The following is a 20,695-nucleotide window of genomic DNA, read 5'->3' as shown; positions in this document are numbered from 1 at the left end:
TTTGGTTTTCTTTATTGTAGCTGTTTAAAAGACAAAAGCCCGGCGATGGTAGGAGCTTCCAGGATGGTGAGGCGGTCTTCTTTTGCGTCCCAGGTGGATTCACATCTCAGGACGTCTGAGAGATAAGTCAAGGGGATGAAAGCGGAGTATCGAGTCGGGCCTCGCCGGGAGGGATTTTTGCGTCAGCTTTGGAGATGGGGATACCCAAGAAGGGGCGCCTTAGCCCGCATAAAGTGAAAGTCTCACATTTGATGACAATGCTGAGGTGCGCAGGGCAGAGCAATCCGAGTGCATGTTGTGTCACTTGTCTATAGTGCATGCCATGTCTTTTGGGTGTCCTGTGTCACAGGTCTTTTGCCTTAGCCCTTTGATGTGCTTGCAGTCATGCTTTCCACCCTGAGTTCTCTCTCCTTGTTGTATCCTCTCGTTTGTCATCTCCTCTGTCATGGGTGCCTGCATGGGTTTGGCCCAGAGCTGCTCTGCCCTGCAGCATACTCTGGCATATCGGTGTAATAGAACAAGGCTTGGGGACTTGAAATTTGTAATGTAGGGTGCAGTTTGTCCTCTAGTTGATATTTCTAGATTGTCACAAGATGGCTGGAGCTGTGAAGTTCTCATGCAGCCCTTTGACTTTTGTCATCACTTTCTTGCAGATGCAGACGGATTAAATCCGTGGCAGAGCGCCCCATGCCGGGTGAGGGGGTTCCCACCTGAAGGTCGGTCACTGTTTGTCTTTGCAGGGCGAACATAAATGGTGGCTGTGTTACAGGATTGTTCTTTGTCTTTGTTCTTAGGAGGTAAAGCCAGATCTCAGCAGTCAAGGTCAAGTGAATGAGGTAAGAAGTCATTGGTGGAAAGAACCACATGTTATTCCTTGGGTGCCAAGTTCTGATACAGCTCTAAGCATCCATTGTCATTTGTGTGTTTCAGGCCGTCCCACCGTCTTATGCCGTACTCCTCACCGACCAGCCGACGGACCTGTCTCGCTGCCCTTGTTAGTACTCTGCGAGTATCATGGGACTCTGTGACGAAGCCTTTACCTTTTCCATGTGAGGGTACCCTCCAGGTTGCCTTTGGCAATGGCCGAGGAGTTGCAATACGTTGGGGAGGGAGGGAGGGGGAGCGCGGGTCTGCTCAAGTTTTAGCAATGCTACATCACCTCGTCTCCACTCAACTCAGCTATACCCTACAACGATGGTGTTGGCCTTGGAGCGCGGCCAGAGCGTGCGGCCTGAGGACTCCAGCCTTTTTAGGAGACGGTGAGTGGCAGAATTGATGGGTTTTGGCTGAGGTGCCACTAAGCTCATGCACTGATGTTTGTTTGGTTTTGTTTATTGTAGCTGACTAAGAGATAACCAGCCTGGTGAAGGCACCAGCTGCCTGCATGGTGAGGCGGCCGCCTTTTGCACCCGAGGCAGATTGACATCCCCAGATATCCAAGAGGTAAGTCGAGACCTGTGACCCACAGTAGGGGTGAAAGCGGGGTGTCGAGTTGGCACTCACCGGAGATATTTTTGAGTCAGATTTGGAGGTGGGGATACCCAAGAAGGGACCCCTTAGGACCCATAAAGCTTAAGTCTTGCTTTTGATCACAGTGCCGAGGTGCGCAGGGCAGAGCAGTCCCGGTACATGTCATGTGTCTATTGTGCGTTCTTTGTCTTTTGTGCATCTCATGTCACAGGTCTTTTGCCTTAGTCCTTTGAGGTGCCAAGCATGTACCTTTTCACTTTGCGGGTATTGTCCAGGCCCCCTCCAGAGTCGGATGAAGATTTGCGGTGCGCCAGGGCAGCAGTGTAGAGGAGCCCTGGGGATTAATCTTCTGGAGGGTGATAGTCATGTTTTCTGTTTTGTCGTCTTAGGTACCATGAGCCAGTGTGGAGCCGAAGTTTGGAAACGGCCAGTAAGCGATTAGCCTTTGCAGTTACGAGGGAGGGGGGCGTTGCACAAGGGGTCATTTTTGGGACGTCTCATCGCAGTCTGAAGTTTCTTTCTGAATTTTTGCAGCCTCCAAAGCAGACTACAGGGACTGTACTGATGTCCACAGCGCCCACGTGTTCTTTTCTGTCGAGGATGGATTTTTTCTTCTCATCTCTGAAAGCTAAGTGTTGGGACTCGTGGTTGGGAGAAGGGAAAAACCTTTGGAATCACAGGAGGCAATCTGAAGTTAGCTTAGAGGAGAGGGCTGTAGTGGGATGGGCCCCTTGGAAGTAAAGGGAGAGGGTTTCTCCTTAGCATCACCTGACCCTTTGCCGGGCAGAGCAGTTCCATACCCATGTTTTTGCAAGCTTTGTGCTTTGAGTCTTGATGTCATTGCAGATCTTTTTGCCTGAGGAGCCTGCCTTTGGGTCCGGAGCGGCTGCCCAGCAGTCATCACCTCTTTCTCTAGGCCTACTGAACTTCTTGAGCATCCTCTTAACAGCTTTGGCACTAACTTCTCGTAAGGAGTTGTTTCACTGTCACGTGCTATTGCCATAGAGCCGTCTTTCCTTTGGCATCATCACTTTCTGGCTCATCTTGCAGCAGGAATCTTGGGTCCATCAGGTGAAACTGCTGGGCAGTTTTAACTTCTCTCTGTGTTACGTAGTTTGTGTCTATGTTGTGTAGTTTGTGTCCACCCTCTTCTGTGTCCTAGGGCTTTGTTATGTCTTGATGCTTTATCAGCATTGTTCTGGGCCGTATTGGCAGTGGGGGGGGGGGGTCTCTCCTTGTATACTTTCCCAGATTGGGCTTATTCCAGCATCTTTACATTTTTACTTTTTGAGACCAGAGGAAGTGCAGGAGATGTTCTCATCCATCTTCCTTCTCACTTTTGGTAGTGCCTTCTGTTCACGTCCTATTCCCTTAGACTTCTATATGGAGCATATTAGACCCTCCTCACGTGACCGCGGTAGTTCTGTAGGTTTTGTTGCCTTAAAGCATATCGGGCTCAAGAATTAATCTTCCAGAGAGTTATCTCAAGCCGTCGTGTCGTCTTTGCTTATATTCGGCGCACCACCTTGTCCATGTGCTCTTTGCAGTTGGAGCTGCCCTGCCCTGGCAGGGTAATGGTTAAGAAGAACAGTTATAAAACTTAAAGGTTCATATCTTTTCTATGGGGTTTTGGGTAGAAAATTTATGGGCCTAGCGTGGAGATAACTCCTAGCCTTCGGCCCCTCACTGACCGCCTCATGTTGTCTCTCAGGTCCCTGAGGTGGCTTTGGATCTCTGTGGTCACTGATGCTACCAGTTTTCCCAGAATCTACCGTTTGATGTTGAGGAGCAGCAGCTGGAAGATGTGCTGAAGCATCTTCATCCGTAGAGTTTTTTGAGTAAGGGCTGCAGAACAAAGGAAGCAGGAAGCTGAAGAGTGTGTGACTGTGTGTGTCTGTGAGAGTTGTCTGTCTTTCTGCTTCTGTCTGCCTGTGAGAGCATGTGTGTTGATGGGTTCTAATGTTGTATGTGAGATTTTTGCCTTTCAGGTTTTTCAACACATTTTTAAATTTTGAATTAAAAAAACCCCAGCCAGGTTTGTTCCCCGCCCCCCCCAGGTTTTTTTTCCTTCGGTCCTGGCCGGTCTGCGAGGCGACGTTCATCACCAAGGTTTGGGTGCGGACCGTGCCGGCGATGGGGTTTTGTGAGGGAGGATGATTTGGAGGCTCCTGGGAACCACATTCCCATAGAGCGCCGAGGGTTAGTGGAGCGGTCAAGATGAGAGCAAGGGTGGGTTTGTGTGTAAGCTAAAGGAGGTGTGGGTGGTGGATGACTGTTATGTTCTCTACATGTTGCTGTTTTGGGTTTCTTATAACAATAAAAGAAAATGTAATAAACTTTCCAGAAACAGTAGCATTGTTTTATTGTATTGATATGTATTTGGCTTGCATTGCCCTGTATTGTTCTGTATTGGTGTTTGCCACTGAATTTCCATGTATTGCTCCGTGTGTAAATTGGACTTTTGCCAGCATGTATATGGATTGTATTCGTACTTGTGTTTGTATATGTTATTTCCACATTTTGCTGAAGTGTAAATAAAAAAATTCAATGAAGAAAGAAGTTCCAAAGAACTCGCTCAGAACAGGGAAAGAAGAGAAAGCGCACAGACTTTCAATGCAGTACTCTAAAACCGGTGAGAGATTTAGTCTCTGTCGGAGCAAAAGCTCCTCTGGACTCAGGCCCAGAGGGAAGCCAAAGCACGGGGATTGAATTTAAACCTTTGGACAGGCTGAGATACATAAAGCCACACCAAAGTGAAATAGAAACATAGATTTTTAACTTCAGTGGAAATATATGCTAAGTGCCTTAAACATTAAAAAGCTGTAGCAGAGACCTTAAACACAGTTCTTGCTGCAGCAGTGTTACCTTTTCACAGAATTCTTTACTTTAGACAAAATATAGATAGAATTACACTGTTCATATTTTTTAGATAGACTGTCCACATAAACAATAAGAGCCGATAGAAACTGCATACGCAAATCTGTGTAATACCTATGTAGTACTTGTGTAAGGCTTACGACTGTTAGAATCAGGCCAGGATAGGTTAAGAGAAACTAGAATCGTGTATTAATCTTATTGGTCAGTTAACAAATATAATCCACACTTCTGTAAGAAAAAATATAGAGTGTATAGTACATTGTATAGAGTGCATCAAGTATAGTGTGTATAGTATATAAAGCATATAGAGTATATGGAGCATATAGAACATATAGAAGAGGCTGTTTTTGCCTGCTGTTGCTGCTTGGCTTTGTCATGTAGCCCCCTCTGAACTCTGCCTTCAAGAAAGCTGTGAGACTATGAAATAAAGAACTTAGCAGAACAGCAGCCTCCTCTGCTCCGTTACCCCGGTCTGAGAAGGAAGGGTACCCCGTCAAAAGCTCAACAAGTCTCGTATATCAAATCTCAAAAGTCACATGCATACTTATGGAACACTTTCTAGTTTAAAAAAATATTTCAAAAACCAACCCTGACAGTTTACCTGCACCTGGCATCAACTATCTATTATCTATGGAAAGGAAAGCCCAGTGCCTCGGCGTGTCAGGTGCAGACAATGAGCCGTCCAGGGAAGGAGCAGCAAATCCTTTCTGCACCTGCCCTCACACTTGGACTGGCAACAACCCCAGGTGTGAGCCGTGAGAATGATGAGGGGGCAGAGCAGCCCCAGGTGTGAACTGTGACGGTGAGGAGAGGGCGGCTCCTGCCGGGGCCTGTTTTAGGAGGGGTTACCTCAGCTCACTTTTGTGGGGCTATGTTGGAGGAGAGGGGCTTACGGTGAGGTCCTGGGGGGTCTCTCACGAAAGGACGGTGAGAGCATCTCACAGGGTCTGGGGGAGCACTCGGATGCAGTTAGATGCGGAGCATTGCCAAAGGAGGCGCCAGGCAGCTGCAGCTAAGCAGGTGAGCCGGTGCGTGGGTTTGCGGGGGGGGTTCTTTCTATTTTTCCCTTCCGATTTCATCTTGCCAGTCCCTCCCCCCGTGCCCTCAGAAAAAAATGGGGATTACGAGAACAAAAGGAGTTTAAATGGAGGGAAGAAACTCCTCCTTCATTATTGTCTGTGTTTGAACGAGGGGATCCCCCTTCCATTTTAAATGGAAGGGGAAAGCACAGATGTTACCATTTTATGGGTTTGAATTGAGGGTAACCCCTCCATTTTCATCAACCTAAGTTCTAAATTGAGGGGGAAGCCCTGCTGCCCCTGCTTTTTGAGGGTTTTAATGAAGGTAAAAATCGCCCTTTCCCCATCATTTGAGAGAGTTGAGGAAAACTCCTCTCTTTCTGATATCTTAGACCATTAAATAGAAAGGGAGAACACATTTATTTACCATTGTATTGGTTTGAATTGAGGTGAACACCCCCCGTTGCCTCAGTTTCAGGGGTTAAATTGAAAGAAACTCCGGCTTTTCCAGCACTTGAAAGGTTTGAATCGGAGCGTGCCACCGCATTTGAGGTCGCTTCCGGCCATGCCCCGGCACCGAATGTCTCGCGTGGGAGCACTCCCGGCCCCTGGGGAATTTCTAAGGAGGAGTGGGAATTTGGGGGCTGGGCCGCCGACAGGGACCGACGGAGCCGCGCCGGTCCGAGCCGCGCGGAGCCGAGGTGAGCGCCGCCGGGCCGGCCGGCGGGAGATGCGGCACGGAGCCGCGCCGCCCCGGGTCGTCCCGCCCGCTCCGTGCCGTCCGTGCGCGGGGCTCGGGCGCCGCCGGCTCCCCTTCGGTCAGGCGCCGGTGCCGGTGCCGTTCGGCAGGCGCCGGGGGCGGGCGGGGGTCTCCCGGCGCGGGGCCGCCCCCGCCTGCCGGAGGAGCCGCTTCCGTGCCGCGAGCCGCGCTGCGCCCGGTTCCGGGAGCGCGGGGCCGTCCCCGGGCGGCGAGTGCCGCCGGTTCCGTGGGTCGCGTGGCTTTTCCGGTCCCCTCGCACCGTGGAACAGCGCCAGCCCGGAGCGAGTCCCAGCAAGGGGCACTGTAGCACGCTTGCGGCTTGTCCGCTTCATAGTTTGCTTGCAAAAAGCCACCGAAAGGAACAATGGAAAAAAACCAACCCCGATCTCCCAGGCTTTTTATCCAGGAGCTTAATTGGTATTGCTCTTTAACTGAGCCACGGCTTTAAATAATGAATGATTTAGCAGCCTCTGAGATAATCCTTGTCCCCTCTATCTTGACAAGATTAAGTTGAATCTGGCCTCTTAGGTTGTGTTTTTAGCATCTGCTGTCTGAACTAACATTTGCTGTCTCCCACTAGTTAACTTGTGCTTACATGAGTTAGTTATTGACTGCCCCTTCTTCAATCCCCCCCTTTTCTTTGGGTATTTGTAATTCTTTACAAATCTTGCATGTCTTTAAAGTAAGAACCCTTCTCTATCTTAGTTCTAAGTTTATGCTTGTGCCATGGAGCATAGGCATCTCGATTCCAGGTACATAATATCATACAACAGTAACTACTAATACAAACACTAAGTAACAATGCAATAACACAAATAGCTATTACAAACAATTGTTTAAGCCGGGTAAGTTGGGTAACCATGCTGTAAGTTTGTCTCATACCTCCTCAAACCTTCAAGAACTGTAATCTAAGGTGATCTGATGCAATGTTCACTTTGGATAAATAATTTTAACAGTTTTCTGGGTATGATTATGAGACCCTTTATCCTAGCCCACCCATCTGTGCTCATTTGTCCCTTGTCTTCTTGTATCCAATTTAAATCATCAGTGTCATATGGTGGTTTGTTTTTTTTTTTTTTTTTTAAACTTATAAGGATGCTAGAAGGAATTAGAGCTAGGGCTTGGATCTGAACCCCACTGGCCACTGCCTTTGCTGTTTTGTCTGCCATAGCATTTCCCAGTTCAGGGATAGTGTTACCCTGGGAGTGTCCCTTACAATGCATTATAGCCACTTTTGAAGGTTTTACCACTGCTTCCAGTAACTGTACAATTTCAGTAGCGTGCTTGATTTCTTCTGTGAGGTTAATAAACCCCTTTCTTTCCAGATAGCCCTGTGAGTGTGTACCACCCCAAAAGTATACCTCGACTCAGTCCAAATGTTGATAGGTTTTTCTTCGGCCAATGCCAAGGCTCGAGTTAGGGCTATTATTTCAGCCTTTTGAGCTGATGTCCCCACAGGTAACGGTTTTGCCTCAATGACAGCGTCTGTGGTTGTAACTGCATACCCAGCAAGCCGCTTACCATTCTTGACGTAACCGCTCCCATCGGTGAACCAGTTTGCTGCATTTTCTAGCGGAGAGTCCTTTAGGTCCAGCCAGCCGGAGTAAACCGCCTCCACGGTTTTGATGCAGTCATGTCTTACAGGCTCCTCAGCAGCCTTGCCCTGGAGGTAAGCTGCTGGGTTTAAAACGTTAGTTACTTGGATACTCACATCCTTCAATTCTGCCAGGACAGCCTGGTATTTGAGAAAGCGAGATGGGGTTAACCGGTGATTTTCTTTCTGTGTGAGCACTGCTGACACCATGTGAGGGACAAAAACAGTTATATGCTGTCCCAGTGTGAACTTGCGAGCTTCTTCTATGTTCAGGATCACGGCTGCCACTGCATGCAGGCAGGCGGGCCCTCCTTGGCTGACCACGTCCAGCTGCTTGGAGAAATAAGCCACTGGCCTTTTGTACGGTCCCAGCTTCTGTGCCAAAAGTCCCAGTGCCAGTCCTTGTCTCTCATGTGAAAACAACAGAAAAGGTTTAGTGACATCTAGTATGCCCAGTGCTAGAGCTTGCATCAACTCACGTTTCAGAGTTACAAATGCATTATTAGTCTCTGGTGTCCAGCATAGGTGAGTTCCCCCAGTCTCTTTTAGGAGTTGGTATAAAGGTTTCACAGTGAGTCTATAGTTGTAGATCCATAATCTACACCATCCTGTCATTCCCAGAAAAGTTCTCAGTTCTTTGGTTCTTCAGTTGGCCAGGGCATTTGACAAATTGCCTCCTTCCTGTTGTCTCTCAAGGCTCTCTCCCCTCCTGCCAGTTCATACCCCAGATATGTAACATTGTGGAGGACTAGCTGAGCCTTTTCAGGAGAGACTCTATGTCCACTTAGTCTCAGAAAATTTAAAAGACTTACAGTCCAGTTCTTGCAGTCTTCACAGGTCCTTGTTGTTATTAATAGATCATCGATGTACTGCAAGAGCGTACCTCCCCTTTCCCAAGCGGCGGCGTCCAGGCTTCCAGTTCCTCGGCTAATTGATCTCCAAATATCACGGGTCTATTTTTGAATCCTTGTGGCAATACAGTCCACGTAAGCTGGCTTTTTCTCCCTGTTCTGGGGTTTTCCCATTCAAAGGCAAAAATTTCCTGACTGCTTTCACCTAATGGCAGACAAAAGAAAACATCCTTTAAATCTAAAACTGAAAACCACACTCAGTCACTTTGTAATTTTTTGAGTAACGTGTCCTCAGGTCCTGAACTAATCAATAACTTCCATTTGGCTTTTGTACTGGTAGAATTGGGGTATTGCAGGAAGATCTACACTCTCTCAACAACTTCTGATCAATAAATTTACTAATTATTGGTTCCATTCCTACTCATGCTTCATGCCTTAGTGGATATTATTTAACTGACACTGGTTGTACCCCTTCCAGTAGTTCAATAATCACTGGGGGAGCCCGTTTTGATCTCCCTGGAATTTCAACATCTCTTACTAATGGGATCATCTGATTTGTTATTTTACTATCTATGGGTATTTCTCTCAGTCTTGTTTGTTTGGTCGGTTGTTTTTGTTTTGTTTTGTTTTTTTTCCTAGGCCTGAGTTGGTCAAAGAATGGGTTTTCCCTTTATCTAATCTTAGTGGTTTAACTTACACTTTAAAGTCCTAGTCAGGTATCTTCAGGAGGCTTCTTTGGTTGTAGCTTCTTTATACAGTTTTTGTTAGAATAATATTCTTACTCTGCTGTATAATTCTATACATTATAAAGGATTAGTTTTTATGATACAAAACTAACACACAAAACATTTTCATACAAAATATTCTCATGCAAACATATCTTTACATCAGGGCTATGCTCTGTTTTCCAGGAGACAGATTATAGCACCCTTGTCATTTAATCTTGACACAAACTACAAACTGTGGCTTTATTTTTGGTGGGATTAAAAATGAAATGAATTCTCTTTCAAACCTAAGGTTTTTTTTTCTTTTTACCTCAAGTAGCCTTTTTTCTTTTGTGAATAAATTGCCTTCATCCCATTCTGCACCTACAACTGACATTGCAGAATGTGCTATAAATAGGAGGGGTGAGGAAAAGTTAAAACATCCTCTTAAGACATATGGCATGAGATTGAACAGCACTTTAGTTTGAGAGCTGGTAGAAGGCTTTTCTGTATCCCTCCTGGTTTAGGAAGGGGGATTCAATCATTTCTCATGTAGCATTTGCTTGTGTTTTGTCAAGATTCTTTAATTCACTAATTAGAAAATCCAAAAAATTTAGCCAGATTATAATAATTTTGAAGCTTTCTGAGGCAGAACCGGGAGGGTTAGTCCATATTTGTAGGATTTCAAATATGTATAAATTCTTATACCAACTCTCAGGATAATATTGGTTGAAACAAATTATACATCCATAAGACCTGAGCCACACCATTTTTCAGTAAAAAGACAAAACAAGTTAGACAAAAATTAAACTCAAGAATATGTAGAATGCTTTAACTACTATTTGATCTGTCACTTGCAATGAAAACACAAACAAATTACAAACATTAACCAACTGACAATGCAAGCAATTATGGTGACACTTTCAATTTCATTGGTTTTCACACAGCTCCATCTCATGTGTTGGTAGATTCCTATAAAAGAAAAGTGAAAATTTGGCCCACTAGACCGATTATTAAAAAAGAAGTAAAACTTTATAGGGCTAACACAAAGTGACAGCGAAGCAACGGTTATCACTTTTAGGTGTGATTTTGCTGCTTGCAGTTTCCTTGCTCTCAAACTGCTTGCTTTATCTTTGATGTCGGGACATTTGACATTCCTAGAAAAGAGAAAAGAAACAAACTTCCCCCAAAAAAATATGTCTGAGTGAAACAAGAGTTTAATTGCATTAACTTATTCAAGTGGAGTTTTAGTTTTTATTCTATGAAGTGCTTGTCGCACCACTTTTGTTGTCTCCCACAGGTTTTCGGTGGGGTTTCTTCCAATTGATTCTTCAGCGGAGGGAGCGAGACTGCTTTTAAAAGTTTTGCAAGAGTTGCAGTCTGTGAATCAGGCATTTGAGTCGCCTTTTTTTTTTTTAAATAACCAATCACATTTTTAGTAATCAATCATCTTTTAGTAACCAATTGTTCCTTATCTCAATATTTTTTTTTTTTTACCAAGTCCACCCCAGGAGTAGAGAGGTGACTAACAAATTAACCAAGGAAGGACAGCAAAACATTCTCCCCATAGGTTTCTTTACAGCCCCCGCAGATGAGGCTGCATGACAAATACCTGGGCCTGCACAGGGACAACACCATCCCCACAAGGCAGCAGCTGCAGAATTGGCCGCAGGATTAGAATCTGCCAATTCTAGTTCTCCACAATAAACCACAGACCGGTGGCAGGGGAGGGTTCCCCACAAGATAGGAGCTCCGGATTCACCTCAGAACCGAAACCTGCCAATTTTGGCTTTTCACAACAAAACACAAAAGGCACAGGGGCACGGGTCCCCTCCAAACAGGAGCCTTTCAGCTCTGCACAAGTACCACATAACAGGAGCCTCGCAGCTCCGCACAAAACACCAAGCAGAAAAGGGAACTAAACACCCAAACCTATTAACCACAATGTCCACAATTCTTACAACCTCTGCCATCACCTTTGCCATTCCTTTTGCCTTTTCCTCATCTCTTCTTCCATACGCTTGCTGTACTTTTCTAACCAGCTCCTCTCAAATTTCTCACTATTCTCTGCCACTCTCCCCTTTAACATTATCTGCACTTTCCTTTTCTGGCAAGTTCTTTATTCCTGCTCTTTCTAGTCTGATACCAAGCTCTCTCCTCTGGCAGCTTGGACACCACCCACTCCATCTAGTAGAAATACAATACCACTTTCTCTCACAATTAATACATGCACACAAAGACAAGCTTTAGAACCGTTTTCTCACACTTAACACGGGATTTCAAAAGGGAAATCAGATGGAGCTATATCAGAAAGGCGTTGGGGGTCTGCATGTTTTCAATTCAATAGCTAAAATCTTTCTCCTCTAAAATCCACCCCCTTTGGACAGTAAGGTTGAATTCCAAACCGACAGTTTATGTGATTTATGCTCATTCGCTCTTTGCCAAACGCTTCGCTTTCCTCCGGTCGAGCCCGTCGCCGGGGTACGGAACCGCAGATAGAGCCTCTCACTCGCTTTGTACTTTGACAGCACGTCTCATCCACTCTCACTCACACAGCAGCAGAATAGCAACAGACAAAACAAAAATAGCAGTACAATAGCACACGCCAGTGGGGTCCAGCCCCTTAAAGGTACCTTTCCCAGTGGGGTCCAACCCCTTTGAAAGTCGGGGTCCAACCCCTTAAAAGTACTTTTTTTTCTTGCCCAGGACTAATTTTGGGAGACCCAGTCTTCTTCGGGACTTTCAACCCACCCTCAGGGACTCGAACCCTGGACCTGCAGGTATTTCTGTGTTTAAAAGGAATAGCAAATACCTTAATTTGGTGCAGATGGTCCTTGTCCGCCCCCGCCGCGAGCCAAAGGACAGCCGAGCTCCCCCTGAAAATTCAGGGTCGCGACCGGGAGGTCCGCTTCCCCCTGGATCCGGCAGCCGGGCAGAGAGGGTCCCATCTCGGGGCACCAGATGAATCGCGCCGCAGCCGGGCCAGGAGATTGGCTTGAAATTGGGGGTCACGAATTGGTCTGGATTTGATGATTCTGCATGAGATGTCATGGAAATGAAACTCTTGGATATTTCTGAGACGTACCTGGGGACACTCCCGGCGGTTTCATGTCTCAGCCATACCCAGAGTGACACAGGCTTCTGAGCTGCACTGAAATAACTGAATTGTAAATAAGTAAATTTACTTACCCAATTCCCTTTGGTCCCAGTGGAGACCTTCACAACAAGAGACAATTACTTGTAATTAGTTTCTTGGCTGTGCAGCTATAAAAACTCCCTGAGACTCCCTGAAACTTTGTCCTTGGAATTTAAGTCAGTCCTTCTGACTGGTGTATCCAAACTAAAACTGTTCCCAAACCCTGTTTTTGCAGACCCAGGAAACTCGGGAGATTCTGCACTTTCACTACACCACCTGGCCCGACTTTGGGGTCCCAGAGTCGCCGGCCTCGTTCCTGAATTTCCCGTTCAAGGTGCGGGAGTCGGGCTCGCCGAGCCCCGGGCACGGCCCGGTCGTGGTGCACTGCAGCGCTGGCATCGGGAGGTCGGGCACCTTCTGCCTGGTGGACACCTGTCTGCTGCTGGTAAGGGCCACCTGCAGGGCCACCTCTCCTGCACAGGCACCTTCAGGGGAGCTTTGGTGCAGCCTTAAAGGAGCTGGAGCAGGGGCTGGAGGGGTTCCCTGTGATTTCCTGTTGTTTTACTCTGCTGTTTTGGGAGTGTATTCCAAGGCAGGTCTCATTCCTAAGTGGCCATTTTGAGTTAGGGGAAGAAAAGTCTCCAGTTTTCAGAGTGATTCGCAAAGACAGGCTTTGCTTTCAGGGAAAGCAGCATTTTTGAGGCCCAGTGTTTTCCCCTGTGTGTTTTTGGAGACCCAGTAAAGAGCCGTTGATACCAATTGTATGTGAGTTCATTCGTTCTGTAATGTGGAGGGTGGTGTGAAGGCCTTACCACAAAGTGAGTCATTGTAGTGAACCTCATCAGAGCAGAAAACGTTTCACGTTTTTATCTGCAGATGGACAAACGGAAAGACCCTTCTTCCGTGGATGTTAAGCAGATTCTCCTGGAAATGAGGAAGTACAGGATGGGGCTCATCCAGACTGCAGATCAGCTCCGGTTCTCCTACTTAGCTGTTATTGAAGGGGCAAAATTCATCATGGGAGATGCTTCAGTGCAAGTAAGTGCTCCTGGCAGCTCCCAGGGAACTGCAGCAAGTGGGTGGAAGGAACAGGATGGAAAGAAGCTTCAAATGTGGTGCTTGCTTCAGCTTCAGTACATGTTTATGTTATGGGGCTTTTAGGTACAGTGCTTTACAATCTGTCACAACCTAAAGTGCTGCGTTTTATTTATTTCCAAAAGTACCTGTGATGTAGCAGGTGCCTCCTGTGCTTTCCAGCACAGTGACTGGGGTGGAGCTGCTGCATCAGCCTCCCCTGACATTTCAGACAGTACAAGTTTTCTAATATGCCTGAAGTTTAAGTGTCATGATTAAATTAATCAGGGTTTTTTATGGTAAGCAGAACTCTAGCAAAATAGATTTTATTTTGTGCTGCTTAGGTTTTTTAGAAGCAGATGGGAATTTCTTGCTTTTATGGCCAATATGTTTTGTGTAGTGGATGTAGCTTGGGCTTGGAGTTCTTGTGTTTTTCTTGCCTTTTTTTCAATTCTGCCAAGCCTCCAGATCTGTGTAATTCCCTTGCCAAACTATCCTCCTCCCCAACAGTGCAGCGCTTGTTCCCTTACACCTTTAGTTCATTGTGGAAAGCATTTATTTCAGTGAACAAATGTTGTTGTGGCAGGTGCAGCGAAAAGCAGAAGAATTCTCGGTAAGTTCATCTCGGAGACGTCAAGTGCCGGCCAAAACCTCGCCGCATTCTGCCGTGACGCCACCGAGGGAGGAAAGAGCGTGAGGTGCAAAGCCCCGAGCAGAGCGGTAGGAAACGGAAGGACCGAAGAGTCGGGCTAGGTACGGATTTAAACCGGGCCAGGTATAGGAACTGCAGAGCAGGAAGAGTCATTTAGCTGGAATTAATTTGTTTCAGGAAGCATCTCATCATATAGTCTGTAATTTAACAGTTCCCATGCCAGGAACTGTTAATCGTAGCGGAAGACAGCAAACGAAGCCTAGAGACTCGACTGGGATGCCCCAGGTCCCTGCCAGGCGCAGATTACAAAAAACCAAACCCCGAGGTTACAAAAACAGTAAAAGCTCATCATACAATACACAGGGAAAAAAAAAAAAGCCTACAAATACACCAAAAAAACAGCCTACAGAAAAATTTTGTTCTTTGTTTTGTTTGTTATTTGTCTGGTATTTTGGAACAAAATACCAGAATAACCTAGTTCAAAATCATAGAAACCCAAATTTCAAAATACCAGAAAAACAGTTTCAAACAACCACAATACCCAGTTCCAAAATATTAAAATAGCCTAGTTTCAAAATACCAGAACACCACGTTCAGAGGTAGCAAAGTAACCCAGTTTCAAATTGCCAGAACACGTTCAGAAATACCAAAGTAACCCAGTTACAAATTACCAAGTTCCAAAATACCAAAGTTACCCGGTTTCCAAATATCAGAATACCAGGTTCCAAAATACCAAACTAATTCCATTTCAAAACGACAGAATATCAAGTTCCAAAATATCAAAATGACCCCCTTTCCAAATATCAAATTGTAAAATACCGATTTTCAGATGTCTTGTACAGGCAGGATTCCCAAACCCACAAAAATGCAGTATTGTCAAAATGGGATCTGTGCTACCAAAATGGGTATTTTCTCCTCTGAAAAGCTTTCCCATAATGACCATCAATAGATGCATTTTTTTAAATTGTACAGCCAGATGTACAATAAGACTTTTACTTCAAAAAGCCAACACTCGTAGTAGTTTTCTGCTTAGATCATGTCCGCAAGCATCGGCATTTGGGCCGGAGAGCTGCGGGTGGGATCAAGGGATAGAGTAAACCCTCTCCCTGCAGATACACGAGGAAAGACCGAGTAGCAGGGAAAGGGAGTATTTATAAACAATATCAATATTTCACCGAAATTCAGGGCGGACCGGCGACGGGGGCGCTCGGGTTTGGTCCGGGCCTGCCGGGATGGGCCATAAACGACCCGGCCAAACCCTCGACCCCCTCGAGGAACACGTCAAACACTTCAAAGGAAATGGAAGTCAGTAACAATTATGGAAGAACCATTACCGGTAATCGCTTGCGATCGGCAGGGAATTTCCTCGGTAAGTACAAGCCTAGGACATAGGGAATTTTGGAGGCGGGATCCCAATTTTGGCCACGTGCACCCGGACGAGAAGGCCGGTCCTTTTCCACGGAAAGGAAAGCCCCACACCCCGGCGTTTCGGGGGCGGACGACGGCCCACGTAGGGGAGGGAACGACCGGCAGGACCTTTCTCCGCCTCATCCCCCCGCTCCGAGGTGCGGCAGCACCGAGCGCGACCGGCGTGGATGAGGAGGGGGCGGCTCTGCCACAGGTCGCTTTCAGAGGGTTCCCGAGGCACACCTACACGGGGAGCTGCCGGTCGAGAGGGGCCAACGGAGGCGTCCCGAGAGACGCTTCGGGAACAACGGTCGCAGCGCTCCGCAGGAGCCGGGGAGCGGCCGGATGCACCCGGGTAAGGAGCATCGCTTCAAGAAAACACCCAGGGAAAAGCTCTTGTGCCAAGGGGCAGCACCTGAGCGGGCAGGGCAGTATGTGAGGTCCCTTTCATCTCCCCCTTTTCCATCATTGTAAGGTTTAAATTGAGGGGGAAGCCCAGTTCTCCCTCCTTTCTAAGGGTTTGAATTGAGGAAAAATCCCCCTTTTTCCAGCACCAGAGAGTTTTAAAGTGAGGAAAACCCCTCTTTTCCCAATAGGTTAGGGGATTAAATTGAAGGGGAGAAGCCATTAATTTGCCATTGTATCGGTTCAAGTGGAGGCAACTCCCGCCCGTTCCCTCATTTTAAAGACTTCAGTCAAAGAAAGCTCTCCCTTTTTGAGCATTTTAAGGATTTAAATTGCATCTCAGGGTGCTCCTACCCAAGCCCCGGTACCGAACGTCATACGGGAGCGAGCCCCGCACGGACGTAACCCTAATAGCAGCTAGGAAGGTATTAAGAAGTCTTATTTTTATTTATAATGTATATAGCCTTAATTAGAGGTCCCAAGGAGAGTTACATCGTTAATAAAATTACTATTCTTCTCTACCCTACTAAGCCACAGGTGGAGTACTACTCAGTAATTACTAGGGAATAATTATGCAACTTAACAACAAATTACCTAGCTGAGTTCCCAAAACACAAAGTTTGATTTCTTACCGGCCGGCCACCCTTTTGCTCAATATAAAAGCAAAAAAAGAAAGCATCGTCGTGTCCCTGAAGAGTTTCCTACCAAGCCCTTTACTCACCTCAAATTTAAGTCAGAGGAGCCAAACAGTGGCAACTCCTAGGAGGGCTTTTATACCTTGCAGGATTTGGCTCCTCCCTTTTCCCTGGGCATCATGGGAACGAGGGGCGGACCCGGCCAGGGGTATATTAAGCCCAGGCTTTTGCAAGGGGAGTCATTCCCTCTCTGGGAGTGAGTGGGGTAAGAGCTCTCCTCTCATTTCAGTGATGGGGATCTTTCTGCTTATCTCAGCTTGCTTTCAGCAGGCTCTTTTAGCCTCTAAAGCAACAGAGGCTTTGAAGACATTGGGAAGAAGATACCATTGAATACAGGTAATATTTAAGTTCACTCATTTGGGTTACATGTTTAGGGTTGGTAAGGTGGTTTTATAATTTCTGGTTTTGTGCTAAGGTTTTTTTTTTTTGGAGCAGTGCAACTTCCTGCTATTCCAGGTTGTGTTGAGTGGGATACTTCAAATTTTTTCAGTGAATTCATTGTGTCCAAAAAGGGATCTACCTCGTGCCGTAGATGGTGTCCGAGATTGAGGCTTCCGATAGGGAAGTTGAGGATTGCGACCGGGAGAGGGAGGACGAGCAGGGTAGCGGGTTAGGAGTTACAGCAGGGGGCTTTTGAAGGCGGCACGGTGTATTTGGGAGCCGCTTAAGGCCTTTCCATAAGCATAGCAGCTGCATTTACAAGTTTTATGGCATGCAAACACATCCCATGCATTTATGGAAACGCCTTGTAACTCTGTCCCTTGCTACCCTGGGTGCCTATCACAATAGCAGCCGCAGCCTTAGACTAGGGATAAAGCTAGGGCCTTGAGAATCTAGGGGCACTTAGGAGCGAAGCGAGCCGCCGACTTGTTGCGATTTGCCACTAAACTCATAGTTTGATCTTGGTTTTCTTTATTGTATCTGACTAAGAGACAACAGCCCAGCGACAGCAGGACCTTCCCGGGTAGCGAGAGCCAGCCTTCTTTTTGCACCCGAGGCACGTTCGCATCCCCGGGCATCCGAGAGATAAGTCGAGGGCTCTGACCTACGGAGGGGATGAAAGCGGGGTGTCGGGTTGGAACTTGCTGGGAGGGATTTTTGAATTAGCTTTGGAGATGGAGATATCCAAGAAGGGGCCCCTTAGCCCACATAAAGGGAAGGCTCGCTTTTGATCACAATGCCGATGTGCGCAGGGCAGAGCAATCCCGGTGCGTGTCGTGTCACCTGTCTATTGTTACGTTCTGTGTCTTTTGGGCATCTTGTGTCTCGTGTCTTCTGCCTTAGCCCTTTGATGTGCTTGCAGTCGTTCTTTTTGCAGAGAGTTTTCTGTCCTTGTCGTGTCTCCTCATTTGTCATCTCCTGTGTCACGGGTGCTTGCACGGGTTTGGCCCGGAGCTGCTCCGCCCTGCCGCATAGTCTGGCACATAGGTGTAATAGAACAAGGCCTGGGGACTTGAAATTTGTAATGTAGGTTGTAGCTGGGCTCTAGATGATATTCCTAAATTCACACGAGATGGTCGGAGCCGTGAAATTCTCATGCAGCCCTTTGACTTTTGTCATCGCTTTCTTTCAGATGCAGATGGATTAAATCTGTGGCAGAGCGCCCCATACCGGGTGAGGGGATTCCCGCAGGAAGGTCAGTAACTGTTTGTCTGTGCTGGGCAAGTGTAAATGATGGCTATGTTATAGCACCGTTCTTTGTCTTTTTCTTTTAGGAGATAAAGCCAGATCTCAGCAGTCAAGGTCAAGTTAGTGAGGTAAGCGGTGACCGGTGGAAGGAAAAAGTTGTTATTGCTCGGGTGCCGAGTGCTGGTACTCTAAACTTTAAGCGGCCATCGTCATTTGCGTGTTTTGAGCAGTCCACTTGTATTATGCCAAATCCCCTCACCGACCGGCCGACAGACCCGGCTCGCCGCCCTCGTGAGCCCTCCCAAAGTGTTATGGGACTCTGCAATGAAGCCTTTACATTTTCTGATGTTTTGGTTTTCTTTGTTGTAGCTGACTAGGAGATGGCAGGAACTTCCCGGACAGCGAGGTAGCCTTATTTTGCACCCGAGGCGGATTCACATCCCGGACGTCCGAGAGATAAGTCGAGGGTTACGACCCACTGAGGGGATGAAAGCAGGGTGCCGGGTCGGGCCTCGCTGGGAGGGATTTTTGAGTCAGCTTTGAAGGCGGGAATGTCCAAGAAGGGGCCCCTTAGCCCACATAAAGGGCAAGTCTCACTTTTGATCACAATGCCGAGGCGGGCAGAGCAGTCCCGGTGCGTGTCGTGTCACTTGTCTGTTGTATGTTCTGTGTCTTTTGGGCATCTTGTGTCTTAGGTCTTTTTCCTTAGCCCTTCGAGGGGCCAGCTTATCGGAAATGCCAGGCATCATCCTTAGCATCCGTGTTCCTCGGCCGGGTGCCGATACCGTCGGAGCTTTGACCGACGAGCTTGGATGCACATTGGAATCGCATCTCCCTTCAGAGGCATTGAGTCAGAGGTCTTTTATGGTCTTGTTCTGAGCTATATTCACAGCTGTGCACCGCAGTGATCCATTACAGAGGATTAGGACTTGTCAGAATGCAAAGAGCGGTAGAGGATTCTGACCGGACGATTCTCGGGCATCCATCTTTGCGGTTCTTGGAATAAGCCCTTCCGTTAGCATCTTCTTCGAGCCTCGTCGGTCTCGCCGAGATCATCTCGCTCCGCATTCTCTCGGTCCTTGCGGTCATTCCTCTTGCCAGAGTTTTCTCTCTTCATCGCATCTCCTCGTTTGTCATTTCCTGTGTCACGGGTGCCTGCATGGGTTTGGCCCGGAGCTGCTCTGCCCCGCCGTGTAGTCTGGTGTATAGGTGCAGTAGGACAAGTCCCAAGGCCTTGAAATCTGTAATATAGGGTGTAGTTTGGCCTCTAGCTGGTATTCCTAGATTGACACAGGATGCCTGGAGCTGTTATCATGCAGGACTCTGACTTTTGTCATCGCTTTCTTTCAGATGCAGATGGATGAAATCTGTGTCAGGGCGCCCAAGACCAGGCGAGGGGGTTCCCGCAAGAAGGTCAGTCGCCGTTTGTGTTTGTGGGGTAACTGTAAATGGTGGCTATGTTACAGCATTGTTCTTTGTCTTTGCTTTCAGGAGGTAAAGCTGGATAGCAGTAGTCAAGGTCGATGGAGCGAGGTAATCGGTGACCGGTGGACAGAACGAGTTGTTATTGCTCGGTTATCAATTTCCAGTGCAGTTCTAAGCATCCATTGTCATTTGTGTGTTTTAGGGGGTCCGCTTTTTTTATGCCGAACCTTCTCGCCGACCGCCCGACAGACCCAGTTTGCCACCGTCGTGAGCGCTCTGGAAGTATTATGGGACTCTGCAACGAAGCCTTTACATTTTCTCTTCTGAGGTACCTTCCGGTACATCCACGGCCGTGGAGTTGCGGTGAGTCAGGGAGGGAGGAGGAGGGAGGGTCCACTTAAGTTTCAGCAATGCCACACCACCTTGTCTCCTCTTAACCCAGGCATACCCCGCGATGACGGCGTCGGCCTCGGAGCGTGGCCGAAGCGTGCGGTCGGAGGACCCCGGCCTTCTTAGGGGACGGTGAGTAGCGGAATTGTCGGGGCTTTGGCCGACGTGCCACTAAGTTCCTGTAGTGATGTTTGGTTTTCTTTATTGTGGCTGACTAGGAGACGACAGCCCGGTGATGACAGGAGCTTCCCAGAGGGTGAGCCGGCCTTCTGTTGTGCCTGAGGAGGATTCCCATCTCCAGATGCCTGAGAGATAAGTTGAGGGCTACAATCCACTGAGGGAAGGAATGTGCGGTGTTGGGTCAGGGGTCGCCGGGAGGGATTTTTGAGTCAGATATGGAGGTGGGGATGTCCAGGAAGGGGCCCCTTAGGCCACATAAAGGGCAAGTCTCACTTTTGATCACAATGCCGAGGTGTGCAGAGCAGAGCAGTCCCGGTGTGTGTCACTTGTCTATTGTATGTTCTGTGTCTTTTGAGCATCTTCTGTTGCAGGTCTTTTGCCTTAGCCCTTTGAGATGCTTATTGGAAATGTTGGGTGTTATTCTTAG

At 47.5% G+C, this 20,695-nt stretch overlaps 1 protein-coding gene and 3 long non-coding RNA genes across 7 annotated transcripts; all 4 read left to right on the top strand.

Moving 5' to 3' along the window:
• Nucleotides 1–669: 669 nt before the first annotated feature.
• LOC138113426 (uncharacterized) lies at nt 670–3,822 on the top strand. 3 transcript variants are annotated; one of them, XR_011152162.1, is made up of 9 exons: nt 670–716; nt 795–836; nt 931–1,049; nt 1,180–1,259; nt 1,341–1,443; nt 1,860–1,900; nt 2,005–3,076; nt 3,182–3,308; nt 3,528–3,822. It is a non-coding gene; the product is annotated as an uncharacterized lncRNA (long non-coding RNA). The 3 variants fall into 3 exon arrangements; XR_011152163.1 differs by having other exon boundaries at nt 1,984–3,076; nt 3,182–3,822; XR_011152161.1 differs by having other exon boundaries at nt 671–716; nt 3,182–3,822.
• A 1,404-nt stretch (nt 3,823–5,226) lies between these two features.
• LOC138113425 (tyrosine-protein phosphatase non-receptor type 1-like) lies at nt 5,227–14,551 on the top strand. Of its 2 annotated transcripts, none has more exons than XM_069021597.1 (6): nt 5,227–5,367; nt 5,839–6,067; nt 11,982–12,055; nt 12,653–12,856; nt 13,288–13,449; nt 14,072–14,551. In XM_069021597.1, exons 2-6 carry the CDS (start codon nt 5,932–5,934, stop codon nt 14,180–14,182), a joined length of 687 nt encoding a protein of 228 aa, XP_068877698.1. In that variant the 5' UTR covers nt 5,227–5,367; nt 5,839–5,931; the 3' UTR covers nt 14,183–14,551. The 2 variants fall into 2 exon arrangements, with proteins under 2 accessions (XP_068877698.1, XP_068877697.1); XM_069021596.1 differs by having other exon boundaries at nt 12,647–12,856.
• A 5,113-nt stretch (nt 14,552–19,664) lies between these two features.
• Nucleotides 19,665–19,947, top strand: LOC138113424 (uncharacterized). The gene is made up of 3 exons (XR_011152160.1): nt 19,665–19,686; nt 19,765–19,806; nt 19,901–19,947. It is a non-coding gene; the product is annotated as an uncharacterized lncRNA (long non-coding RNA).
• Nucleotides 19,948–19,995: 48 nt separating this feature from the next.
• Nucleotides 19,996–20,418, top strand: LOC138112984 (uncharacterized). The gene is made up of 3 exons (XR_011151956.1): nt 19,996–20,061; nt 20,141–20,220; nt 20,307–20,418. It is a non-coding gene; the product is annotated as an uncharacterized lncRNA (long non-coding RNA).
• The last annotated feature ends 277 nt before the right edge of the window (nt 20,419–20,695 follow it).

This window comes from Aphelocoma coerulescens, chromosome 7 (genome assembly GCF_041296385.1).
Source record: "Aphelocoma coerulescens isolate FSJ_1873_10779 chromosome 7, UR_Acoe_1.0, whole genome shotgun sequence".
In the NCBI taxonomy this organism is placed as follows: Eukaryota; Metazoa; Chordata; class Aves; order Passeriformes; family Corvidae; genus Aphelocoma; species Aphelocoma coerulescens.
The sequence above is the reverse complement of the archived record's forward strand: the minus strand, read 5'-3'. Positions and strand labels throughout refer to the sequence as shown.